Source organism: Anser anser, assembly GCF_964211835.1.
Source record: "Anser anser genome assembly, chromosome: 3".
In the NCBI taxonomy this organism is placed as follows: domain Eukaryota; kingdom Metazoa; phylum Chordata; class Aves; order Anseriformes; family Anatidae; genus Anser; species Anser anser.
The window spans coordinates 73,431,340-73,456,194 of record NC_139722.1 but is presented as its reverse complement, the minus strand read 5'-3'; the positions used below and the strand labels follow the sequence as shown (position 1 = coordinate 73,456,194).

Sequence of the window (24,855 nt, the reverse complement as noted above, 5' to 3'; positions counted from 1 at the left end):
GTTGGTCACCAGGGACTGAGGTAAAACAACTGTTTAATTATTCAGAGAGGAATCTGTGTGAAGCAGTCCCAAACAGGCAAGGACTGTTACCAGCTCTGTAAAAGAACAAAAAAATGAACAGGTGACTCAGCCAGGCTAGGCTACAGACCTTCTGCCTTCCTCAGTTTTTCTGTGCTGTGTGAAATGAGGAATCAGAACCTCTTTATTCAAAATCACTGTTATCAATGTCCATGGAGAGATAAATCTGTCTCCAAGACATTAAGAGAATGCTCTTAATTTACTAAAAGTACATTTATGAAAGTTAGAGATGGTGAATTTTGCTTTGTCTCAGGAAATTTGGAAACATCAATATGGGGGGCCCAGAAACAGCCTGGAAAATCCCCAGATAGAACTGTGCCAAAAAGGTGAGGAAAAAGCTTTAAATTTAAGCATCCCTATATGTACCCTTTACAGTCAAGCACTGATATCTATTCAGGCATTCAGGCAAAGAAATAGAACAAGATTTATTTTGACTTGGAAGGTAACATGCAGAAATATTTTTAATGACTGTGAACAGTCTTCAGTCAAATCCATGTTGTGGTACCACTGACTGACCTCACTCTTGCCTTTTCATTTTTTTCTATGTTTTTATCATTAGTCATAACCTTATTAATTGATTTACCAAGATATTACCTTTATACACTGTTGTTCTACCCTCATTACTATGCATCAGACCTATGTTACTAACTTTTATTGCTCAGATATAAAAGTTTGACGTATTTAATGCAAGAAAACATCAACAAAACATAGAAGACAGTACATATTGTACCAGCTGGCCTGGGTACAGGGAAAGCTGCAATAATCAAGGCATACGAAAAGCTCTATGAATAAAACATTTTGGCCTTGTTTTATTTTGTACTGTGATATTATTTCCTACATATTAAAGAAAAGTTTGGAGTTAAAAATAGGTTAGAGTGGAGCTTCAAGGAGGACTATAATGCTCACTTATTAAAAAGTATGCTTTGGAGTATACACATATAGCTCATCTGTCCCAGGAAACTTTCACTGCTAATATCTTTTAGTGGAATGATAACTGAATAATATGTGATTGTATCTCAACCTTTGCTTCACATTGGTATAAAAATTTCACAGCATGCAATATCAGTCAACTGATCCAAGCAGAGATTCCCTTGTAATGAGAGATCTGAGACAGTGAAGATAGAGCCTCTGTCAGTCTTTCCCCTTTGACTTCATTCATTCCTAGATTAGAATATATAAGCGAGAAGACAAATGTAGTTCTAGAGAGCCTCTGTGGTCTGATAATCCTTTACTAGGAGACCTGACTCTTGATGTTATGGCCAGGTGATATAATCCTTTACTAGGAGACCTGACTCTTGATGTTATGGCCAGGTGATATAGTTCATGAGAGTCCTGAGACCACTCTAAACTATGCTGAAGTCTGGGATATACTTTTAGTTTTAGGAACAAACTGTCATCATTGATTTTTTGTGGCCTTTCATTTGGCTAATCTGAGCTGAAACTCCAATCCACAAATGAGACCTCAGCCTTAGTGGATTGCATGTACAATGACGAAGTTTTGTAGCCTTGCAAAGACAGCAAAAAAGTGGGGTTATTTCACCTCTTTTACACCATAATACTATATTACTTACACTAGATGTGTAAGAATAGTGCCATTGAAGAATATCAAGATTTCACAAAAGATGTATTCTATTCCAGGACAGGTGGAATTTTAAGGCTGCAGACTGCAAGAGTTCCCTGAAAAAAATCCATAGATATAGATACCACACCTTCCTTATTGCACAGAATTCCTAGGCCATTGTATTGCATAGAACAAAATCCCTAAGGCAGTTTCACTCTTCCCAGCAATTTTTTTCCCATTGATTTCATCTTGTATTCTTCTTTCATAGCTGAGGAAGCATATGTCAAAAGCAATTGCAGCGTATTTGTGGAATTAGTGATTGTCTGTCTTTTCAGAAAACCTAATAAAATAGAAGACACTCTAAAATAGTTACATTGGAAGTGCATTACACTTTCCTGTTGTTTGCAAAGCTCTTTATTATGGTTTATTTTCTCCTGTTCTCATTTGCTAGAATGCATTCTTCACCTTCAGTGATATCTGTGTTAAGCATAATACTAAACATGTAGGCAAACCCGAAGTAAGCGGGAGAGAATATTTTGTTTTGAGGAGAGAAATCAGAATTATAAAAATTCTAAGCAGAAAGTTCTCATTCATTTAGTTTTGATAATCCAAATGAGGATTTTGTTAGTTTTTATGTCCTTTTATCTCTCTGAGACAGTGTTTTTTTATCTCAGATGTTTGTGTCTTGATTGTAGAAATATGGGAGAGTGCTTAAACTTTTTCTGGGATGTGAACTAGTTTGGAAATGGTTTTTCAGAGTTATGTCATATATATGAAAGCATAGTTTGTAAAAGTTCCTCAATTTATAAGTGAAAAGTTGTTTCCCTATCTGGCAGTTATAAGTCTGTTGTAAAGTCTAACTCTAATGCAATGTATTGTCATGATCAGGACATACCTTCTTAGTGCAAATTCTCTCTCTCTTGCATCTGGTTTTGGCACAATATTCCATATATACTACCTGATCAAAATGTTTAAAAGTCTCACTAACCTAAAAGACTTTATTTGTAAACAGATAGAAGTGTTTGATTCAAGACATGTGCCTTGCTTCTTCGTTAGCAGCACCAGAAAAGTCTTGAATGTATGTAAAGAGAAAAGAGACACCTTTTAAGTTACCTCAAGATTTAAAGATAGTCAAGATGAGTAGAGGTAATTCAAGACAATCTTTGAAGATATTTGCATTGAAAAAAAAATTTAATTTTATAATCAGATGAATAAAAGGTCATGGGTGAAGAAGGGCTGTGTGCAAAGCAACCAGAATTCTTGTCTGTTTTAAAATGGGAATGGCAATGAAGACAGGAGCAGGAATAAGAGGCTCTGAGGTTTTGAAAAACAGAGGAATAACTCAGAAAAGAAAAGACCACAAGACATATGTGAAATACTAAAATGGAAATAGGAGATAGCTGCTATCTAATACCTGCAGTAAAATTGCAGGGTTACTCTTTATTATTACATTTCAGGTATCTGTCCTGTTTCAATATGTCATTAATTTTTTGCTTTTAAGAAAATTCACTAGAAATGTATTACCGTGTATAAGGTAATAGCTGAAGATATTGCTGAGATTAACAAAGTAACTCACAGCAGAGTGTTTCATAAGATCATATAGGGTGCTTTTTCAAGGGGAATGAAAATGAGACAGACATTTTCTATTATTGCTAAATGCTGAGTTGCTAGCATTGCGCCATGAGCTCTAACCAGTAATCATGTATTGCTTTCTTCTATTGAGTGGGTGCTCTAGCATTTAGAAAGTGGAATTCCATCTTGTTGACACATTATGCTTCAGTAGCTAAGCAAGTTGTTTCATTGCTAAAATATGACAGGCTTTTTCAGACCGACCAAATTTTTTCTTTTTTTTTTTTTTCTGGTAATGTTTTATGTGGTTTAAAATGAAGTGTAAAAACATGGAACTTTTTAAGATGTTTTATAAAACCTTTGCCTTGGAACACTGTAAAATTAAAAAAAAAAAAAAAAAAAGAAGAAAAACAAGAAAAAAAAACAGTGTATTTCTGGCAGGGTACATAATTTCCTTTGCCCATATCTTGCAGTGCTGCAATTCATTGATCTCATGAATGATATGAAGCTCAGCTGTCAACACTGAGTGGATAAAACAATCTGCGGAATGCTTCCATTATTAGTAACATAGATCACATTGGTTCATAGGACTAGCAAAAGCAATACAAATACTTTTTATAAGGAGAACAAATCAATTACTTGTGCTTGATTCAATAGGTAGAAGAAAAAGCATTTTTTCTTTAGCTCCCAAATCATGGAGAACTAGCTGGTAAAACAGTTTTAGAAAACAACACATGACTTTCTTCAGATTTAACTGACCTAGAATTGAAACATCATCAACTTAGTCTGCTAGATGTCTAGAATATTATAGGATGTGCCATACTAGGTGATCAAATTCTGAATACTTTAATGTATGTAGGATATTGCTTTTCCCTGATTTCTGCATCATGCAAGCATCTGGAAAATGGCTTTTGTACATGGACATTGCACATTTTATATTGAATGTGCAGTGTCTTCAATGTGCTGGCTTGATTTATTATTCTGTGACTAGCCTAATACTTTACCATTTAAAATCTGTCATGTGGGGTCTGAGGAAGAAGAAGCAAGGAGGTAGACACGAGGTAGTTACCTCATAAGGGGATGGAGGCTGCTGGCCTCTGTATTCTAGTATGAGAATACAGATAGCAGGATAGCATGGCATCTGAGTCAGGGAGATTGTATTAGAAAAAAGCAGGATAAAATCAAATTCTTGCTGGTACCGATAAGTCAAAACTGAACACATGGACCTAGGACTAGAGGGGATAAAACTGGTCCATATGAATCTAAACCAGCTCAGACTGGGATTTGCAGACCAATGTTTTGCAAAAAAAGGTATGGTTCCTGTTTTACCAATATGTCTGAAATAGGAATTAGTTAAAACTCCAAGTATGTGAGATTTATTTTATGTTGAGGGCTGAGATAACATATGAGTCAAATTTAAATCAAATTGGAAGTTGCTTTTATCAGCTAAGTTGTAGTCCACGTAAACTGTTAGATCAGTCATCTGTAAAGATGCTAGGAACTTCAGCTAGGAACTTAGAGATGCCGAACACTCAACTTAGTCCCTCATTCAATATTAAGATTCCAGAGCTGAAGTGGCCTTCAAATTTCTTCATCCATGGAAAGAAAAAAATGACATCTTAAAATAGATGAAATGTGAAAATGTGTACAGGTTAAAATATCCACAGCTTATTGTAAATTGATTTCAGCACCTAGACTTGGAAAAACAGCTCCAAAAAAGTGCATTGTCTAGTGGACTGTGATTTCAGTCTCTTGAGGACTGAAGTGCTCTTGTCTAATTAAAATAATTGGGCTCCATGTAGCAGTATCTGAGTGATAATTAATGGCTTATAATGCTCAAGAGATTATATGAGATGAACTCACAATTCTGTCACGCCTTAAATACAATGGAGGTGTGTGACTGGAGAGGACATAGAACTACTTTTTCTCTCATTATTCCTGCCCTGTTCGAAAGAGTGACTCGAAGTATTTGTGACAGGCTGGGGACAGTGTTTAATCATGTTGCCCACCAGGAAATGAATGGAAAAAAGCATTAGGAGAGAAGGAGAAACAAACTCTGATTATAGAAATATCCATTAAATTCTGCCCATGTGGGAAGCTGAGCTTTGTCTTCTGACTTCATATTCCACTTACATACAGAGTAAGAATATTCTCCCTTTTATGACAGAGAGAAACACTTTGTACATGATAGAAAAGTATAACCATCTTAAACCAGCCTGTATTTCCTTCTGCTAATGGATAAAAAATCCTAGTTATGACAGGCTAGCCCAGACCACAACAGGCACCTGAGCTTTCCTGCTTACACTGTTTACATACTGACTACACTTTTGTAATAGATAAGGCGTATATGAATAAATTTGTAAATTAGCAGAACTAGGGATTAATAGAAGATTTGGTATGAAAAAAAGAAAAAAAAAATCTATCACTGAGTCACTGGAGTGGGAACAATGATGCAATCAGCAAAGACTGTGCTTCTAGCAAGTGGCAGCCTCCAAAGGTAGGATCCTCATTGTGTGAGAGGCTCATTTAAGCAATCTTCTAAAAACTTTCTGAATTTGAACAGGAAGGAGAAGCGTGGTCTGAATGCAGAAAATTGCTTATAAATGAAAAGGAAAATAAATATGAATCAAAGTAAGCTTATTTATTGCCTTTCATATGAAGGCTTCCTGAGGCATTGTATTACCGCATTATTGTAAAATGCAAGAGCTGCTTAATCAATGAGAAATGATGGAATAAAAAGATAGGAGCCAAACAATAAGATCTTAGATTGGAATGAACCTCTTAACTGACATTTGTAGCTTAGCCACGGAAAAAAAAAATCAAAGTTCTTAATGCTAAAAAAAAAATGTCCTCATTATGTGTTTGGTGTAATTCTGCCCAATAGGACAACTCAAAGGTAAATCCAAAAGCTGGTAAAGTGAGCAGTTTATATAGATCCCCCCAAAAGCATAGCTTTTTACAGCTTTTGTGGAACTTGTAGTCTTCATTTCATTGAATGTCTGAGTGAAAATGTGAAATAGACATTTGGAATTTAAGTCTGTTCTATGTAAGTACAAACACAGGAAGTAGCTGTGTCAATTTTGGATTCACAAGTAATGACACTTTTTTTTTTTAATAAACATTTCTTTTTTTTTTCTCCATTAGTTGATCAAAGAAATGTCCAAGGAATTTCTTTCTCAGCCTTGCCTTTACTTTCTGAAATATGTAAGTTCTCTGTTGGTCAGCGAGACTCTTGGCTCATTCTTTCAATAGAACAGCATTTTTCAGGTAGAGGGCATTAAATGATTTCTTACTGAGACTGTGAGACCCTTTGTGATGAAAAAAAAAAATCCACAAAACACACAGTACAAGCATACCATAGAAAGGGGCCATAGAAACTCTAGGGATATTAGCATTAACACTGGCCGTCACAAGATCTTTGAAGGCAGACAAGAAGTTGTCCACAGCTTCGCATTGCTCCTCTTGGGATTACAGCTATGCAGGATTTCATACTGGACCTTTAAGCAAAAGCTCCTTCAGACAACATTTTGTAATTACAACAATATCCCTGTGGAATAAAGCAAAGGTAATATTTGTCTTTTCACCACTACAGGGGAAATATTTATTTTCAGTGCACCTGTTGCACTATTTCCAGATACTGTATTGAACCCAGGTTGACTGGGCACTCTGTAATGCATACATTCCTTAAAGAGTAAGGGGGAAATAGCATTAAAAAGATTTAAAGATAAATATTTGGATTTATTTATAAAATCTAATTAAATATAATACAGAAAATAAACATCCTTTACAATTATTAAGTAGAGGTTATTCTCTGTTCGAGTTCCCTTATCACTACTATTTCAGAGTTATTTAATAATGAAGTCACATGTAGAACTTTATTATTTCCAAACCTTTTCAAAGAGCTAGCAAAGCCACCATTCCACAATCAAAGCTGATTTTGAAGTGCTGAAACAAAGCTGATTTTCAATTATCAGACTCCAAAAAAATAGCATCTGAAAACTGTCTTGATTGCTGCAGAACTGCTGTCTTTTCATGTTGGATAACTCAAAACAAATAGATGATGCTTATGAAGCTTCAAACAAAAATTCAATTCTAACAAAGCATAAGCATATAAAAAAAATCAACCTGAAAAAGAATATCTAGGGAAAGTTGTAACGTTGTGAAAGTCAGTTTAGAACAGAAGTGTAATCTCAACCTTAACAATGGTATTAAGGTGACTGAGCTGTAATAGAGGGAGTAATGAAAATGTTGCAAAGTCAAAGGCAAACTAGGAAAATAAAATAAAATGAAAATATAATGACCAAATAAAATAAAAGACATTCTTATGCTGTAAAATAATAATATTCTTAATGAAAAGAAAGTACATAGACTTGGAGAACAATGACCAACTGTAATTCAGTGGGAAATAATAAAAAACAGGAATGCAGTATGTGCTTATAAAAGTATCATAAGACAGAAGAAAAGGGAAAATTCTGATAAGGATAATATCTGTTAATGGAGGCCTTGATTAAGGACAAAAAATCATGGGTGGATGACCAAGTCTGAGATAACTCCGCTTTGTCCCTACATTTCTCAAAAATTAAATCATTTTTATCACTCAGTTATTTTTTTCAAAAGCTCTTATGTTAAATTGAGTGACAATCACTACCATGATAGAAACTCTATTCCATTGACACTTGAAAGACATAAATGAAGAGATGAAGAGTAAGGTTTAAAGGTACTGGTGACTCACTTCTTCAGACTGAGTTACCAATAAAGTAGGCTGGTTAAGCTTGTGGTTGTCGCAATTCAGAAATATAAAATAGTAGTAGTATGTTTTGTATTTAATCTCTGTTATTTTCTTTTATACCAGTGAAAATGCTCATGTGCTCATGTATCAAGCAATAGCAATCATAAGTTCCCTATGCATGACTAAAATTATTGTATTAAGAAATATTGATTTTTAGATCAATAATTTAATAACAATTGTTTACATGTTCTCTGCAAATAAAAATAGTCATGGAGTCTATGGTGTTATCATATGTAAAGAAATCTTGACAAGACTTTGTTTTCTTCATACTTTTCCCTTCAAATTATAATGAATGTAAATTGTATTGCCCTATTTTGTTTTGGGAACTTCTTGTTCTCTTAAATGTGCTTTTTGAAATTTCTTCGTCTTTATGATAAAGATGCTTATGTTAAAAGCTTATTAAGCAGAGTCATTCTTTAAAAAATCACAATTAGATGAATATGCCTATTGTTGGCATAATCTATGAGTGATATTTGATCTGAACAAGAAAAACAAAACCTAAATTTAAAAAAAAAAAAAAAAAGATCAAAACAAGATCAAAACTGAAATCCACAAGATCCCCACTGGAGATAGAGAAGGAATAAACAGGAAAATGAGACAGCTAGGAAGCAGTCTTAGGGTTAGGTCTGAGAAGACCTGGCAGGATCTTACTGAGCATTGAAAACCCTCAGAGGAGCACCAAGATCTCCACACTCTCCCTTGATCTGAGAAGTGAAAAATTCTTCCTGCACATTGTGGGACAGCCCACAGGGAGAGAAAAGGAACTTAACCGTCTTCTGCTGAGACTCATGACTTGGCTTGAGGCAGTACAGCACCTCTGGTTGCTTCCGTGGTGCTTAATGACCAGGCGGAGATGGAAACTGGCAGCCAGTAAAGTGGGGTTTTATCCACAGATCCTTAGCACAGTCTGACATTCCATATTCTATAGAAAAAGTTATAACTTAGTCACATTAATTAAATCCTTTAGTGGGTGGGCCTGAGATGAAGGAGTAAAATCGTAGGTAGAATACGTGTGCCTTGGCTGAATGTATTCTGCAAAAAGGGGAACTGCCTGCCAAATCTGTTTAGAAATGAAGACAGAAATGGGATGGTTATATCACGAACTGTGGCTAGGAAGTGTGCCACAGTGATGGTGTGAGAGGAGCACTGGGGGGAGTACAAGTGAGTATGGAGGGAGTGGGCTGTTAAGTGGATGAAGGCTTTAAGTATACAAGGGCTGGATGCACAATGAGCAGCCTGGCAATGACCATGCTATTTTGCATGCATTTCTGGTCTTTGCAGCATTTGTATGTGAATACATATTGATTGCAACCTACCAAATAGGTAGGCTTGAAAACTTGTGTTTTCAAGTCTCAACAGATATAATATTGTAAAATCCTTACACTGACAAGAGGCTTTTTCAAGGCAAGTACTACCATAAAGTTATTCAGGAAAGTATGCTACATTTGCAGATGGAATAAAAATGTGGCTGCCAAAAAAATTGCATTGCTCTGCGCTAGCAACTCAACACATTCTTAAGCTTTAGGAACAATCAGAGGAGTGAAAGCAACTGGTAATTGGTGAGTTAAATAAATCAGAGAGGAAATAAACTTAGCAGTAAATATACAATACAATAATAGCTTTTATATGCTGCTGTGGTTCTCACCAGTGGTGTTTTTGCAATATGCATCACAAGCTTTCACTGTTTAGGGAAGTACATTAGTGGTTTTGAACAGTTTTTTATTATAAACCATGCAAATAGTATTTGTCCCAGTGGGATATGACATTAATTTTTAGCAAAAGATCTCTTACATTATTTCAGTGAACAGAGAACTAACAGTTTAGTCTTTATTTTCTGAGTGTGACATATAACTATCCAAAACTGCATTAGAAACATTTAACCCATGCAGAGTGTTCCTGCTGAAGAGATGACACATGGCAGAAATAAATTGCCCTAATAACCTTTGTAAATGCTAGTTGCCAACTCCTGAAATAAAGGAATTTTGAATTTTAAAGATGGAGTTTTTTAGAATAAGGCCCCTAGAAAAAAGCAAGCAAGCAAGCAAAAAAAAAAAATCAAACAAACAAAACATACTTCTGATACTTCTGCAAATGAAGTAGGAAGAAACCGGTGACTTCAAGAAAGTAGCAATATGTAAATTTGGGTAACTTATAAGAAATGGGTGTGACCAGAAGAAGGAGGCTGACAGTTCAGTAAGAAAAAAATAAAATAAAATAAACATCTAGGAACAGATAGAACAATAAATAATACATGGGGAAAAAATCAGAATGTGCAAGACATGAAATAGAATACTTCTAATACAGAGTCTACCAAAGAATATTAAGTAAGCTTTCCATAAAGAAATAATATGAACTGTAACATGAAAGATCAAGGAAGCTGTTAGTTGACTCCTTCTGGGGGAGGAAAATGTAACATCAAACATTTCCAAGAAGGCAAAAGCATTGACTTGTTTTCTTTCAATCTTCATTTAAAAGGTCAAACCTGCTCAGATGGCTATAGCAGAGCTAAGAAGAGTAAAATAGAAGAACAAATACCAGTGATAGTGAGGGAAGGAGACACTGGAGACGTTTTCAAATTAGTTGGACCTAATGAAATTTGTCCAGTGGGAATGGCTGAAGAAAACTCAGAACATGTGTAGTCACTTTGAACATATGGATAGGGAAGATTTTGCAAAAGCTAAAAGCATGAAGTTTTAGTTACTGAAACCTTTCCTGATTATCTATTACTAGTTCTAATATTAATTTCTGTATCAAAAAATAGGAAAAAAAAGGAACCTGAGAAGTATAGGCCAGTAGGTTTAACTTGAATTCTGAGAGGAAATCTGTAGCAAATTATCAAACTACTGGTAAGTACCTAGGGGACAAAAAAAGAGGAAGTCTCAGGAAGCATGGACTTAACGAGAGTTATCACATCAATCTAACTTTGCTATGTCATGACAGGGCTTGTAGGGAGGAGAGTAGATGACGTCATATATGTTGATTCCAGTAAAGCTCTGGACATTGTTTCGTATTAAATTCCTGTAGGCAAACAAGGAAAATACAAGATTAATTTCATTAGGTGGGTATGTAATGAGTTGGAAAACTGTGCAAAGACTATTTATCAGCATTTCACAATCAAAGCAGAGGGATGTTTCAAATCATGTTCTCCAAGTGTCTCTCCTGAGGTTGACAGGCTTTAATATTTTCTCTGATGCTTTGATGAATGATTATAGTGTAAGGTTATTAAATTTGCATATAATATGTAGCTGGGGGCAGCAAACAATTTGGAACTTGATAGCAATTCACTCAGGATAAATGTAAAGTTTCTATACATAGACAAGTACAAATGACTGTAGAGAGAAGTGAACAAATGCTTAGCGAGAGCAACATTGCAAAAGATGATCTGGGAACCTGGGAACTGCAATGGATCACAGTCTGAACTTGAGTCAACAATGTAGTAGTGCAAAAAAGGAAAATGCTGAACCAGGTTTTATAAATCACATTTATTATTTTCCCTAATCCAAAACAGCAGATTAAAACAACAGTGAGGAAACCCAAACCACTGTATTAATAAAACAATGGCCATATTTTCTTTTCTGATGTTATGATTTCGTTAAAGAAGGAAGGTATCCATTTTAATTATGCTTCTTATCCAAGGAAAGTGTTGTGTATTTTTTTTCTTTTGTTTTGTTTTGTGTTTTTTTGTACTCTTTTCCCAGTGCTCCTGGTTTTAAAGAAAATAAATTGGTGGGATGTGCCATCAGGAACCTTCTCCACATCTGCTTAACTCTCTGCTCATTCCAATCTGTAGCAGACTTTGCTTTAGAAATAGACTCCCAAATAAAAGCCAGCTGAAACAGATAAAATCAAATAAGTGCAATATTGCAGAATGCTTATAAGCTGTCAGTGAATAACATACATAAACCTAAGGTGAGTTTATATCCCTGGTGGCTGTCTAAATACTGCTTTAGAGAAAGCCAGTCCTCGCTCAGAATGACTTTAGTTCTTTCTTCTCTCTTGTGAGTTTCAACAGCCAGAATTGGATTAAAATCTTTTTTTTGCTGGTTTGTTTGGTGTTTTTTTTTTTTTGTAGAATAGCCAGCTGCTTATGAAATGACACTGTTGATTCTTTGTGATATCACAAAGTAAACCAGCAGTGTGTCACAAAATCACTGCAGACATTTTATAAGGAAAGAAACATTCAACCTAATCTTAAAAAAATATCTGTCTAGTTCCCACAGTCTGTGATTTCAGAGCTCCCAAACTTTTGAGCCATCTCCCAGCTCTTTGGAGAGTCTAGAGGTTATATAGGAAAGCCAACACTGTAATTAGATTCATTCTGGAATTAGTTTGGTTCAAAATTTTCATTGAAACTGTGGACGTTTACACAATAGAATTGTCTAAAAGGAACGAAACTGTCCAGCTTCCTCCATATACAGTATTAATATTAGAACAAGTAAAAGAGAATCAGGAAAAGTTTACTTGAGGCAAAGCCTTTGTAGAGCTGTTGTCAAGCAAGTGAAGATCTTAGTCTTTTTTTTTTTTTTTAAATCATGTATTTTCAACTAGCAGCTTTAAAACAGAAAAAGACCCTCATTTATTTATTTTTGGTGAAATTTCATATTGATCGTAAAAGTTCTGAGTAGTTACATCCCTCCTTATTTGTTTGTATTACATTGGTTCAGTACTTAGCTATTCATGTACTGTTTGTGTTTCTTGTGTATATGTGTACTTTTACCTTTTTTTGTATATAGTTTATTTTCTCCCCATATACAGTCCTGTCAACTGCAGCACTTACCTGGAGTATTATTATTACTGTTTTGAAATAACACTGTTCCTGCTGCAAGACTTTGTTGAATACATTTTTCACAGCTTCTCCATTCTATTTCTTTATTGAGGCTTTCCTGTGATTTTACACAGAGAATATATGCATTTACACAAAGCAGAAAACGATAGCTTTTAGAACATTTACAGACAGCACAGAAGTCATATTCATTTTAAAGGACTTCTTTAGTACAACTGTGCTTTCTATTTCATTTTAATTTATGATATTTTTATCTTGCAAGTAGTATAACATCCTTTTCATGGATCTTCATTTTATTTTAGGATTCATTATACAGCTGCAATGAGACTTTGTCATTGTTTTTTTTTTTGTGTGTGTGTTCCTACTTTTCAGACTTCTGTAGCCAAACCTTTCTATCTGAATAATCTGAGAAGGTGAGTAAGGCAAAATATTAGGTTTCTAGGAGTAGAATATTGTTAATATCTGAGGTTCTTTGTCACGTATGACTAGTTCAAAATAGTCACCCAAACCAGATTAAACAAATTTGAGAATCAAGTTCAGTCACACTTTTTATTTAATGTTTTGCTATTAAAATAATGAGAGTTTGTGCCATTGCCCAGGACAAGTTATTATAAATGAAAGCTGCAGAAATATTTAAGTGACACTGACCAGGAAATATGACTTACTTTTTCAAAGATTCTTTAGTAAGTTCAGAAAGTCTTCTTGTCTTGGTACTCATATATGGTGCCTATGAGCAATTGATGGAAATGGCACAGAAATACTAAAAACAGCAAGAACCTTTAAACTTATTTATGTCACTAGCTAATCATTTGTTATAGGCTAGAAGTGTACTTAGGAATTGAGTGAAAGATTTTTTAAATGGGCTGATGCATTTAACTGTGTCTAAAAATGCATGTTAAATATGAATTTTTCTTAATAATCTGAAAAGATTTAATTTTAGTACCCAAAGTATAGTTGTGTACCTTTCAAGCAGTATCCCTAGAAATAAAAACCTAACTTCTTGAAAGAAGTATGCTGTTAATATTTAACAAACATTATGCCATATTAAGATTATTTCTGATTGTGATTCTCTTTTCATAGTTGTGACTTGTATTTTAAGCCTTGATCATCAGACAGAAAGAAAGAGCTAATGGGAATCTTAATAGGGAGTTTCCTTTTGCTGAATGCCACTTCTGGCATTGGTTACTTTCACTCATCTGGTAGTCTGCTTTGATTGTTTGATATTCCAAGCGATTCAAGGTGGCTCCAAAAGTGAATAAGCTAAAAATCTTAATAATGACAAAACCTCCTTGCATGCTCTGCTAGTTTTACTCTGGTAGGAAATTATTTTTCTAGAGAATTATTGGCTACTCATATTTGGCCTTTCTTAGATCTGATCTCTAGTGACTAGTTGTGGAAAGTCTTTTTCCTTTGTACTCTTTTAAACTTGAAAACATGGTGTAGTGAAGAAAAATTAGAATAGACAGTTTAAAAGCTGAAGATTCAACTTTCTAGCTTGCTTTTTGATTTAAAGCTAATCATTTTTGAAAAGTTACAGGGGCTAGTCTTTCTGACCATGATAGGTAAAGTGAGATCAAGCAGGTGTATTATCTAGTTCAGTCGTATCTTCATGTAGCACACGTTAACTATAGCTGCCATGTTATTAGAACTTGTTCTACATTATTTAGTACTTGATTGTGGATCAAGGAATTGAAAATAACAACCAATGAAGTAAGCTGTCAATAGGATTAAAGAAAAAGGATGGAATAACTTCACATGTTAACAATCTGTTCTTGTGCATACAAGAGAGTTCTGTAAACCTCTACAGAGACAAGAAGTCACAAGATCATTCCAGTAAAATATCATCAATGAAATTTACTGTTCCTAATTTTCATTATTAGAAATGCTATGAAAATGTTGCTTCAAACATTTTGCCTTTTCAAGCTGGGTTTGTCAGCAAAGGAAATAGCAAGCATTTTTCTGATGTCTTGACTACTTGCTCCACCACATAGATAGAGTGAGTGAGTAGCACTTTAGCACATTGATTTGTTTTCTCAGAGAGCTGCTTCATTCTGTGTACTTTGAAGAAATGAGGGGAAAAAAATGGAGATCTGTGTGTTGCTTTCTGTCTTATGTAGTTTCATTTGGAATATGGAAGTTAGTCAAGACCGAGGAAAGTGGTGGTTGCTGTCCATTCTAAAATGTTTTAACAAGCGATTGATTATTTTTCTTACACAGAAAGACAATTTCAAGAAGGGCTAAGCAGAGCTCAGAGAAGATAAAGCAAACTCTGAATGTCTAGACATTTCCTAACCAAGAAAACTGGTTGTTAAGATTTGCGGCACAATTTCGCAAGTGGTTAGCTGTGTGACTTCTAACAGTTGGATGGCTTTTATTTTATTATACTCATAATCTTAGTAATACTTCTGAGTTTTGGGACAACTTCTGAACAATTTTTACTTCCACAGACCTGTATTCTTCACTTTACCTAAGTTCAATTTAAAGTTATACAGCTCTGACAAGAGACCATCTGATTTCTTTAGAATTTAATGACTAACATGTTTGACGCACAGGAGACCAGAAACAGCTTCAAGCAACTAAGCTACTAATAAAGTCAGGAAATCTCATTTTTTTGCATTGCAGTCAAGAATTATCTACATCCTCTTCTCAAATGATGCCACAGCCCTCTTGCTTCTCTAGTTGGCTGTGCAATGGCCTTGCAATGTATGAAGTTTCATGCTCTGGCAGTTGCCAGAGCATCCAACCTTCTATTTCCCTGTGATTTTGAATGGTAAAATTGCTAGGACAGTATAGAAAGCCTCACATATCTGCTTATACCCCTGAAAACAGTCTGTCCCTACAACTACTACCCTACTTTCTCATAATAGTTAACCAGACATCATGTGGTTGCTTCTAGAAGTGGCCAACCATGAAATCAACCAATGCTACTGTTTCTGTTCATATAATCTTCGGATGTGCAAATGAACTAGGCAGAGGAGGAACCTTTGAGCAGGTCCCCTGAAGACAGAGGACACGAGTTACCCTGAGGACTTCTGTGAAACCACATGCTTGCTTAGAAAATTTGAAATGGTTTATCTAGTGTTGGGAAGCAAATCTCTACGTAACGTCTTGTTGATACTAATTATACATCTGGACAAATGTTGTCACTCTACACTTGTAGAAATGGATGCAAAGTGTCAAGCACAAGGGAACATCTGCAAGAGCTGCAAGGGAATAGGAAGCGGGTCTGCTCTCCTGATGGGAATGTTTTGAATAGCAGTGTACCAAGCATGGAAACATGCTTGGAGCTGGATTGACTTAGCTGAAATTTGCCTCTGCAAAACTGGGACATAAAGTCAGGAAATACTTTCCCTAAACCATCCTTCATCAAGATATCCCAATAAGGGGTCATGGCTTTTAATTATCTACCACATGGATCTTATCTTTGTGTACAGCATAGAGAAAACACACTTATTTTCCTGTGAAGACATCCATTTGTTACTCCCTTTCTCTTATAGCTGCTCCTGAGTGCCCTCTAACACCCCTAAGTTTTCAACTTCTTTCTGAAACTGCCTTCCAAGACTGTCTACAATGCCACTTAATCCAAAAGCATATTCCTCAGACTTGACAGGTGGAAGAGATTTCTTCCCAAAGAGACAGTCAAAGATGCGAGAAGTCTTGTAATTCCCTTATCAGATGATTTCACCATTCATCCATCTCCTCTCTTACCTCATACAAGCAAAGAATACTTACCTCTCCAAACTACTCAAATCTTGCAGGAATATCAGTGCTGATACCTCAGGAAATCCACAATACTTTCTTTCCTTACAGTCTTTGCCTTACAACAGTCTTTGCCTTACAGTCTTTCCTTACAGAGACTTTGCCCCACTACACCGCTCACAGGTTTTAAAATATGACACATCCACTTTATTTTCCTGTTTGGACTTAACTGGAAATTGCATACGGGACTAATGAAGAGTGCACTTGTGTGAAAATAAAAGCACAATTACTGAAAACAACTAAAGATTTTTAAAGCATTTACTACCAGAGAGGAAAGATTAAAAGTTTCCATATTTTCCTGTTACTTAGCACTGTTACACTAGACAGCTATCTGAATTGGCTAATTTTTTTTTTTTTTTTTGAAATTCACCTCTACCTGAAAATGAATTGCCTGCCACCTAGTGTTATTCCTATCTCCTCAAGGTGTTTTGTCTTTCTTTTTTCCCCTGCAAACTTTGCTGCAGTTCTCTACAGAAATGAAAGGCCTTTGAATTGAAACTGATGCTCCTAGACAGTACAATGCTGTTGTCATCTATGCATTTACATTTTCCATTCTCCTTGGGTTGGCTATTTACTAGAAATACCAGCTTTCTATAGCCTTAAGACAGAAAGAATGTCTTACACTGTGTACTTCCAGAAGCTGTTGCAATGCCCTGTAGGGCATCCTGACTGTTGTCCTAAATTGAGATGACAGTGTTGCTCATATTAAATAGCCTTCTTGCTTGGCTTGGCATGCTGGGATCCATATCTATTAATGCAGGAGTGTCCAAATGTCCTGCTAGGAAAGCAATTTGTTCCTCAGTAGGGTGTCAGGGAAGCAGCTGGTCTAAGAAACTATCAGAGGTGATGTTAGGGGCAAGTTGTGTTTTTCTTGATTTAATGGAAATTTTTACTGATCCATCTCTTTGCCTGTCCCCACCACTTGTCAACAGGGCAGCACGTATCCATCTTCAGCCATCTCCTTCCCCTCCTGACAGGCCTGTCATATCTCTCTTGTGGAGAGACAGGCTTTCACACAGCCTGAGCCTCATAATAGACACTTCAACAACAGCAAACATGTTATTAATGGATTTTTTTTTAATGCCCTACAGAGACACAATTTCAGAACATTTTTGCTAAGTATCAGTTTTTAAACCTCCACTTGAAAAAAGAGACTCTTTCTCAAACTGAGGCTTATTTTTGTCCCTCTTCTCCCCTTTCTGCAAATACACTATAAACTACTTTTAACCCCTTGAGTAACTTTGATCAATTTGTTGTTTGTTTTGTTGTTGTTGTTGTTGTTTTTTCCCATTTATATTCCAAACTTGATTTTAAGTCATCTAATGAAGAAGAAAGGTGAGGGTTTGGAGTCTTATTCAATAATGTGTTAATATTAATGTATGGTAGCTGCTGTCTGATGGAATTATTACGGAGGAGCCTGCTTTTATGAAGTTAGGCTTTGGTTATGGCAGAAATCATTTTCTGATGATCTTAAGAGCAAGCGGTATACAAGTAGGGTGTGACAGTCTTTAGAGCCTTTATAGCTATAATTGCATCATGACAAAGGCAAGTACAGAATAAGCTGTACAAGACAACTTGCTAATAAATATAGAACGTGCATGTTAAAACATACTTCTTAATTAGGTCTGCTTGAAAAATCTCTGAGGGTTCCAAATTTTTAATGTTGCTCTCTATATAGGTTAAACTAGCAAACTATTTTACTCAGAGTGATGTTTACATCACAGAATATATCAATATGAAGTCCTGTCAATGAATTCCAGGTCTAGGAATGTGTAAGCTTTCAGTTAGGACTAGACTAATTTTCTTTCTATGATGAAACAAAACAGTTTGAACTCTCAATATAATGAAATTCAGTAAAGAAAACAGCACTAACCTTAGCTTACTTACTTAATTGTTCCTCAGCACTTCCAGATATCTCTTAGGGCTTCAGACACTGCATCATTTTTCAGAAGGTAGATGCTGAGAAATAGTTTTTTTTACTGTAAAATGGATTGTCAGACTTTAATCTGAATAAACACCCCTAGGATATAAGCAGGATATGTCAACTATATTTTTCTTATTACATTAAACAGTTACTTACATTATCTTTATTATAAAATCTACCAGTGAGGCTTATGAATGTTTCCCTGTTACTTATTTTTATTTTCAATGTCTTTCTGGAATTATACATTATAACAGACTTTTGAAATTGAAAGTTCAAGAAAGAGAGTTATCCCTTTCAGACTTGGTATCCTTTGTTGAATGTTCAAATGCTCATAGACACTTGGCCCACTTTTTCCTGATATGAGTAACAAAGATTTGCTTGATTTTAGTTAACTATATCTGATAACTTAGTTTGGAAGTGTCATAAGCCTTCATCTTGTAGATTAACAAAATTAAACAAGATAGGAAGGAACTTTATTTTGGCAAGGTGAAGTTTACAAATTATTCCGATTTGATTGATAAACTCTGTTTAAAAAGGGCCACATAATCTCCCTGTAGTCCTCTAAGTGCTATATAATCATGTATTTAATTAGTAAAATGGGTTTGTTGCATATGAAGTATTTAGATGTTTAATTTTGGAAACACTAAAGAAACATTTTTTCACAGAAAAATGTTTTTAATCTGATAATTTTGATTTCTAAGTGTTTAATCAGATAATTCTAAGATTTATTAGTACATTTTTATTGGCAGCTTTGTGTAGTAATATCTTTTTAAATTTTGTCACAGATTTTCCGTTGTAAGGCAATCATAAAAATGCCAAAAATCACCAAACATAACACTTCATCTGCAGGTTCCTATTTTTTCCAAAATGTGTTACTTTGTTCTGGAGATTTGTTGACATTATGACAATGAGGTTTTGCCAGCTTTGAATAGATTTACCTGCTGTCTCTTGAGGGAATGCTGGCATCTTTACAGTTTGGATCTAGGATTAATATTTTGGCAGGACTTGTTTTTAGATTTAGCTGAGTATCTAAAGATTATTGTTTACAGGTTTATTTTTGGAGTTTTTTTTCCCCAATACTGACTGACAGGTTGTGTATTTTTCTTTCTCCCTATATGTATTGTGATGCAAAACTGTTCAATATATTATTCATTCCACCATCTCACAATTTTCATCCGTACTCTTTGTGTTGTTTATTTATATAATGCTTAGAACAGCATGGTTTCTAACCAATAGACAGGCTGAGGGAGTTGGGATTGTTCAGCCTGGAGAAGAGAAGGCCCCAGGGAGACCTTATAGCAACCTTCCAGTACCTAAGGGGGGCTAGAGGAAAGCTGAGGAGGGACTCTTTATCAGGTAGGGTAGGGATAGGGCAAGGGGGAATGGCTTTAAGCTAAAAGAGCATAAGTTTAAGTTAGATATAAGGAGGAAATTCCTTACTGTGAGGGTAATGAGGCACTGGCACAGGCTGCCCAGAGAAGCTGTGGATGCCCCATCCCTGGAAGCGCTCAAGGCCAGGCTGGATGAGGCTTTGGGCAACCTGGTCTGGTGGGAGGTGTCCCTGCCCATGACAGGGGATTGGAACTGGATGGTGTTTAAGGTCCCTTCCAACCCAAACCATTCTGTGATTCTATGAATTAAGAACTATAAATATATGTGAAAGTATAATTGAATACACATAAGTATATAATCAATCCTTATATGTATGATTTTCCAGTAGGTGTATTAATGATACAGAAAACTGTACAGAAAACAAATAAGCAATAAATTTGATCAGGGAATTTTAAGACTTCACCTAGTAGAGCACAGATACTCTTACTTATAATCCCAATGAATGACGTAAAACATATTGAAAATAGTTTAGTGCAAATGTTATGAGGGTTTTTTTTTCTTTTTATGAGCCAAGCTATACACTAAATTGCAGATACATGGGCACATTATAGCCACAAGTGAAGGAAAAAAAAAAAAAAAAAAGAGCTGAATGTCCCCTTCAGGTTTCCAGCTTACAGTTCCATCCTAGATGACTTCTACTATATTACATAACTGATGTTCCTGCAGCAACACTACTTCAGAGATTTGCATTCATTTTCATATTTTCATATTTTAGTTTTCATTATCACTCAGGTGCTTAATATGGGAGCCTTTCTAACATCTATTCCATTATTCAGATCTTAAATTTTATTGGAATATATCACAAATGATTGAATTTTCTGCCATGGGATCCGTGAACCATAATTTCAAATATACTTTCTCTTGTTTGTCTTTTGTCCTTTGATAAATATGTTGGTTTATATAATTTCCATTAATATTGGAGAATGGCTTAGTACTGAAACTCTGTTATGGAGGAACACAATGAGATTGATGTGAAGGTTTCAAGGTGACAGTAACCTAACATGAAAGTCATTGAAGATAATAACTTGAGGAGGCAGGATGCATGAGGCTGTAGATATTTGCTATGTGCATGTGCTTTATTTGTTGTTGTGTTCAGAACAAACTTTAGATATAGCATATACATATCTAACAATCAAGATAAAAATAAGCTGAACTCAGAAAATGCATGTGAATACTTTGAGTACTTTCACTGCTTTTAATAGAAATTACTCCTGACTTGATTTTGTGTTTGCATATACAAATTAATGGAATAGAAGAGAATCTGAAACATTCCAGGCCATCTCCTTAACTACCCTGCTGATGTTTTTATACTAACCCATCCGTTTGCAGCAGTAAAGATGGATTAATAAGATTAATGCTACAGAAAGTCAATTTAAAACAAAGCAGCCTCCCTGAAACTTTGGTATGTCTGAGGTTGGCCTGGAAGTGAGTGGGTCATGATTTGGTGTAACATGAAGTCACCTTTTCCTCTCATCCTCTGTTATATCAGCCCTGCTCAGAAGCTGGGTAAGAATGAAAACAAATGTTCTCTGCTAAATTGCTTCTCCAATGGAGATTGCTTTTGTCATCTTCTCTGGAAATCCTTAAAATCAATGCAATATAGTGCAGAGCATAGACTTGTTATTCATTGTGCACAGGAAAGGTTTTAAGTCATGTTTAAGACATTTTGCTTGTGAAGAGATGAAAAAGAGAATAATGAAAGTGGGAAATCTTAGTTTTTCTGAGTGCAACTGAGTTTCCAAACCAAAATTGTGTGATAACATAAATGAGAAGCAGAAGTAGAATGCAAACTTTTGTCATGTGATTCTTATTTTGGAGTCTGAAGGTAAAAAAGAAAAGAAATAATTGAGGAGTTCACCTGTGTTATGGTAAATGGTCTGCATGTATACTTGTGTGCTGCCAATCCACAGAAGGAGGTAAAATGCTTATTTCTGGGTATCACATTTTCAAGAGATTGATGGTGATAATTCTGCTAATTCTCACATTTTATTTAAGAGACTGATATTTTTTGTTGTTCTTGTTCTTTAATAAGGTGTTTCAATTCAGCCATTTGATTTTTCAGAATGTAAATGCCAGTCTTTTTCAAAGTGCCCACTCATCATGAACATATTGTGTGGTATTAATAATATTCTTAGTGTTCTCAGATGAATCGACGAATCCCCCACACACACTTTCTTCTTTCTTTCTTAGTCCTTTCTTATTGTTCTCTTCTTTCCAATTTCCTTTATACCAATAAGTAGCACAGGACATGGTTAAACTGTGGGCCAGACATAAGCAGATGTGCAGCACAAGATATTCCAGTTTCTGAGATGTGTGATACTTCCTTACATAAGCCATTATTGTTGAAAGCCAATAATAATTTCCACAATAAATGTAACAGTGTAAGTACATACTGTCCTTATTCATACAGTTATGTAAATTCTTATTGAAATAGCGGTATAATACGTTCCTGAAAATGTTGACTTGTGAACAGTGAATCTCATCACTGGCCAGACTTATGACACTGCAGGTGTCCAGATCAGTAAAGGTGTGAGTTAAACCTCTTTTGAGAGCCCATGAGTTGAAGCTTTGGTAACTGGAGATTGAGTACATTGAGACTATGTGAGTAGATTAATATTAATATGAGATTTAATGTTAGTGAATTACTGTAGTGACATTGAAGTTGTGGGTTTGTTTAGAGAAAGAGTGAGGGAATGAAAAAAATTCTTCCCTGTGCTGCAGCTGAAAGCTCCCAGTGAGACAAAGTCCACCTCATGGTAAAAATGAATGCCACTGCAGGAGCTGCCTCTACAAAACTGAGATATTGTTTTCTCACTCTAACATTTCTTCTGCCAGTTGGCAGATTTTTTATTATTTTTTTTTTTTCAGAAAGCAACCCATCTGCTGCTTGAACCACATAGTAACTTTGCAACTCGCAGTTTGCGCTGTTGTTTCTCATCTTGACCTGTGATCACAAGGTATTTGTGATTCAATGACATTGCAGATAAGCAGTTAAGTCAGAGTATTTTAAGAAAACACAATCCAGGAAGTAATTTTTTGTGCTTATTTTAAGAGTATGACAACTGATGATACAAGTAAACATCAGAGGTTTTAGGGGCTCATACAAATTATTGTTCCCCCAAAACCATTAACACAGCTTTGATGACCTTTGCTCCTCTCTACATGCAGCTCTCACTTACAGCATTTCTGAGAATATTTTAAAGGAACAGTTATCAAAAAAGTGTGTTAATTTTCCTTGAAAAATGGAAAACTGAAACTGAGATTGAGATTATTGAGATTATTTCCCATTTGGGGGGAGAATCCATTTTTGTGATAATATTTCTTGTTGTGAAATATATAGCAATGGATGATTTTCGGTGTCTCTCAGTCCTTTCTGGAAGATATATTTTTTGTTGGCATAAAGAACAATTTGACTGCTTTACTTTAAACGTTGCTGTACTTCATTTACTTTAAATATTTATGTAATTTAAAAAACACAGTAACTCCACTCTATCCCCTATAGTCCTTTGCCTTCTTTACTACTCGGAAAGATCGATGCTTTCCCCTTGAAACTGAGGTGGTCACTTTGCATGAGAGAAATCAGATCAGTGGAGCTTGATACCTGTACCGCAGAGTGTCAGGGATGCATCATCTTTCTAAATGGTGTTAAAGGATTAAACACCCTGTCTGGATTAAATTGTTAACACCTTTCTCTCCTGCTGATTCCCCTGATCAGTAAAGAGCCTGTGTCAATGACAAATCTTTTGGTTAAGCCATCTAATGAAAAAGAGACTTTGAGTCACCAAAGGAGAACAAAATAGTATCATATAAAAATGTTATATTTGACCCAAACAGTATGTTTCATTTCTGTATCAAGAAATGTTTCTGTTATAAACAAAGCAACAGAAATGCTGGGCTAGATTTCAGTCAAATCAACAAAACAGGAAGAGGAACTGCATCTTCCCTTCTCTTCGGGAGGTGGGAAACACTTGTCAAACACTGTTCATCTGGTGGTCTTTGAAATAATTTTCAGGAGACTTCTCCAAACATGCAACAGTGCATTCAGAGCATTCCCTATGAGAGCTGAGGGTTCAAGGCTCCTCAGGTAGAAGAGCGAACTGCATGCTTCCTCATCTACTCCAGTGCTTTCTTGATTTTGTGAGTCTAGGCTGTAAAAGGAGAATCCTCCAAACCATGACTAGCCCATTGCCAAATCCACAGGTAGTGTTGGTCAGGCTAAATCACATTTTCTATTGAATAAATCTCATACTTACTTTCCCTGGTGTGTAGAAAAGGATTTTGGCTTCTGTCATATCATGAAGTAAAATTGAATGGTAGAACTATTTCTTCTGTAGTTCCAACAGGCACCAAAACAAACAAACAAAACTTTCAAATAGTTCTTCCTGTCAGGTAAATATCCCAAAGGTGTCTAAGAAACTTCAGAGAGGAGCAAATGAGAGAGGCCATGCTGAATTTGTTAAATCCAGACAGATGGCATGAACAGGAAAACAGTTTATTCTCTCCCTCAACTATAATGTTCTCAGCAAGTGTCTGTTGAAAGGATAAGCATGAGAAGAGATAATAGGATCTTAAGATAACTAGGATCATATCAACAAACCCCGTCTGGCACAGACTTATAAACAAAAATTGTCTTGGTATTATTTCTAGGCCTTCAGCACACTGGGAAATACAGCCCTTGTTTTTTTATTTGGAAGAAGTATTCATCAAATTATTGGATAAAGTCTATCAGGAAATAATGCCTGTTTGGTTCACATTGGTCAACAGGCTGGGGACTACTCTAAAATATTTTGGGAGAAATTTGGCACAAGTGTTAAACACCCACTTTTGTGAAGCATATGGTGCAGTGTAATGGGTTGCCTAACTGATTTTTGACAGATTGTTGGGTCAAAAGATGATAACGTCAGCCTTTTTTTGTTGTTTTCTGAATTCACTGAAAACCTATTGGAGGGAAAACAGAATTTTATGGGGGTGAAAGATAGAGCAAAAGATCACTTAAAATT

The 24,855-nt window shown here is 35.4% G+C and overlaps 1 protein-coding gene across 3 annotated transcripts in view; it reads left to right on the top strand.

Annotated features, from left to right (window-relative positions):
• Positions 1–24,855, top strand: part of PRKN (parkin RBR E3 ubiquitin protein ligase) — a 758,368-nt gene that overhangs the window by 643,138 nt on the left and 90,375 nt on the right. Inside the window, exon 11 of one of the 3 annotated variants that reach the window (XM_083830276.1) lies at positions 6,353–19,008. The exons of the other annotated variants lie outside the window; for them this stretch is intronic. Coding sequence (XP_083686402.1) covers positions 6,353–6,460 — 108 coding nt within the window. The 3' untranslated portion in view covers positions 6,461–19,008. Of the gene's footprint in view, positions 1–6,352; positions 19,009–24,855 lie in introns of those variants that run through there. 3 annotated transcript variants of the gene reach the window in all.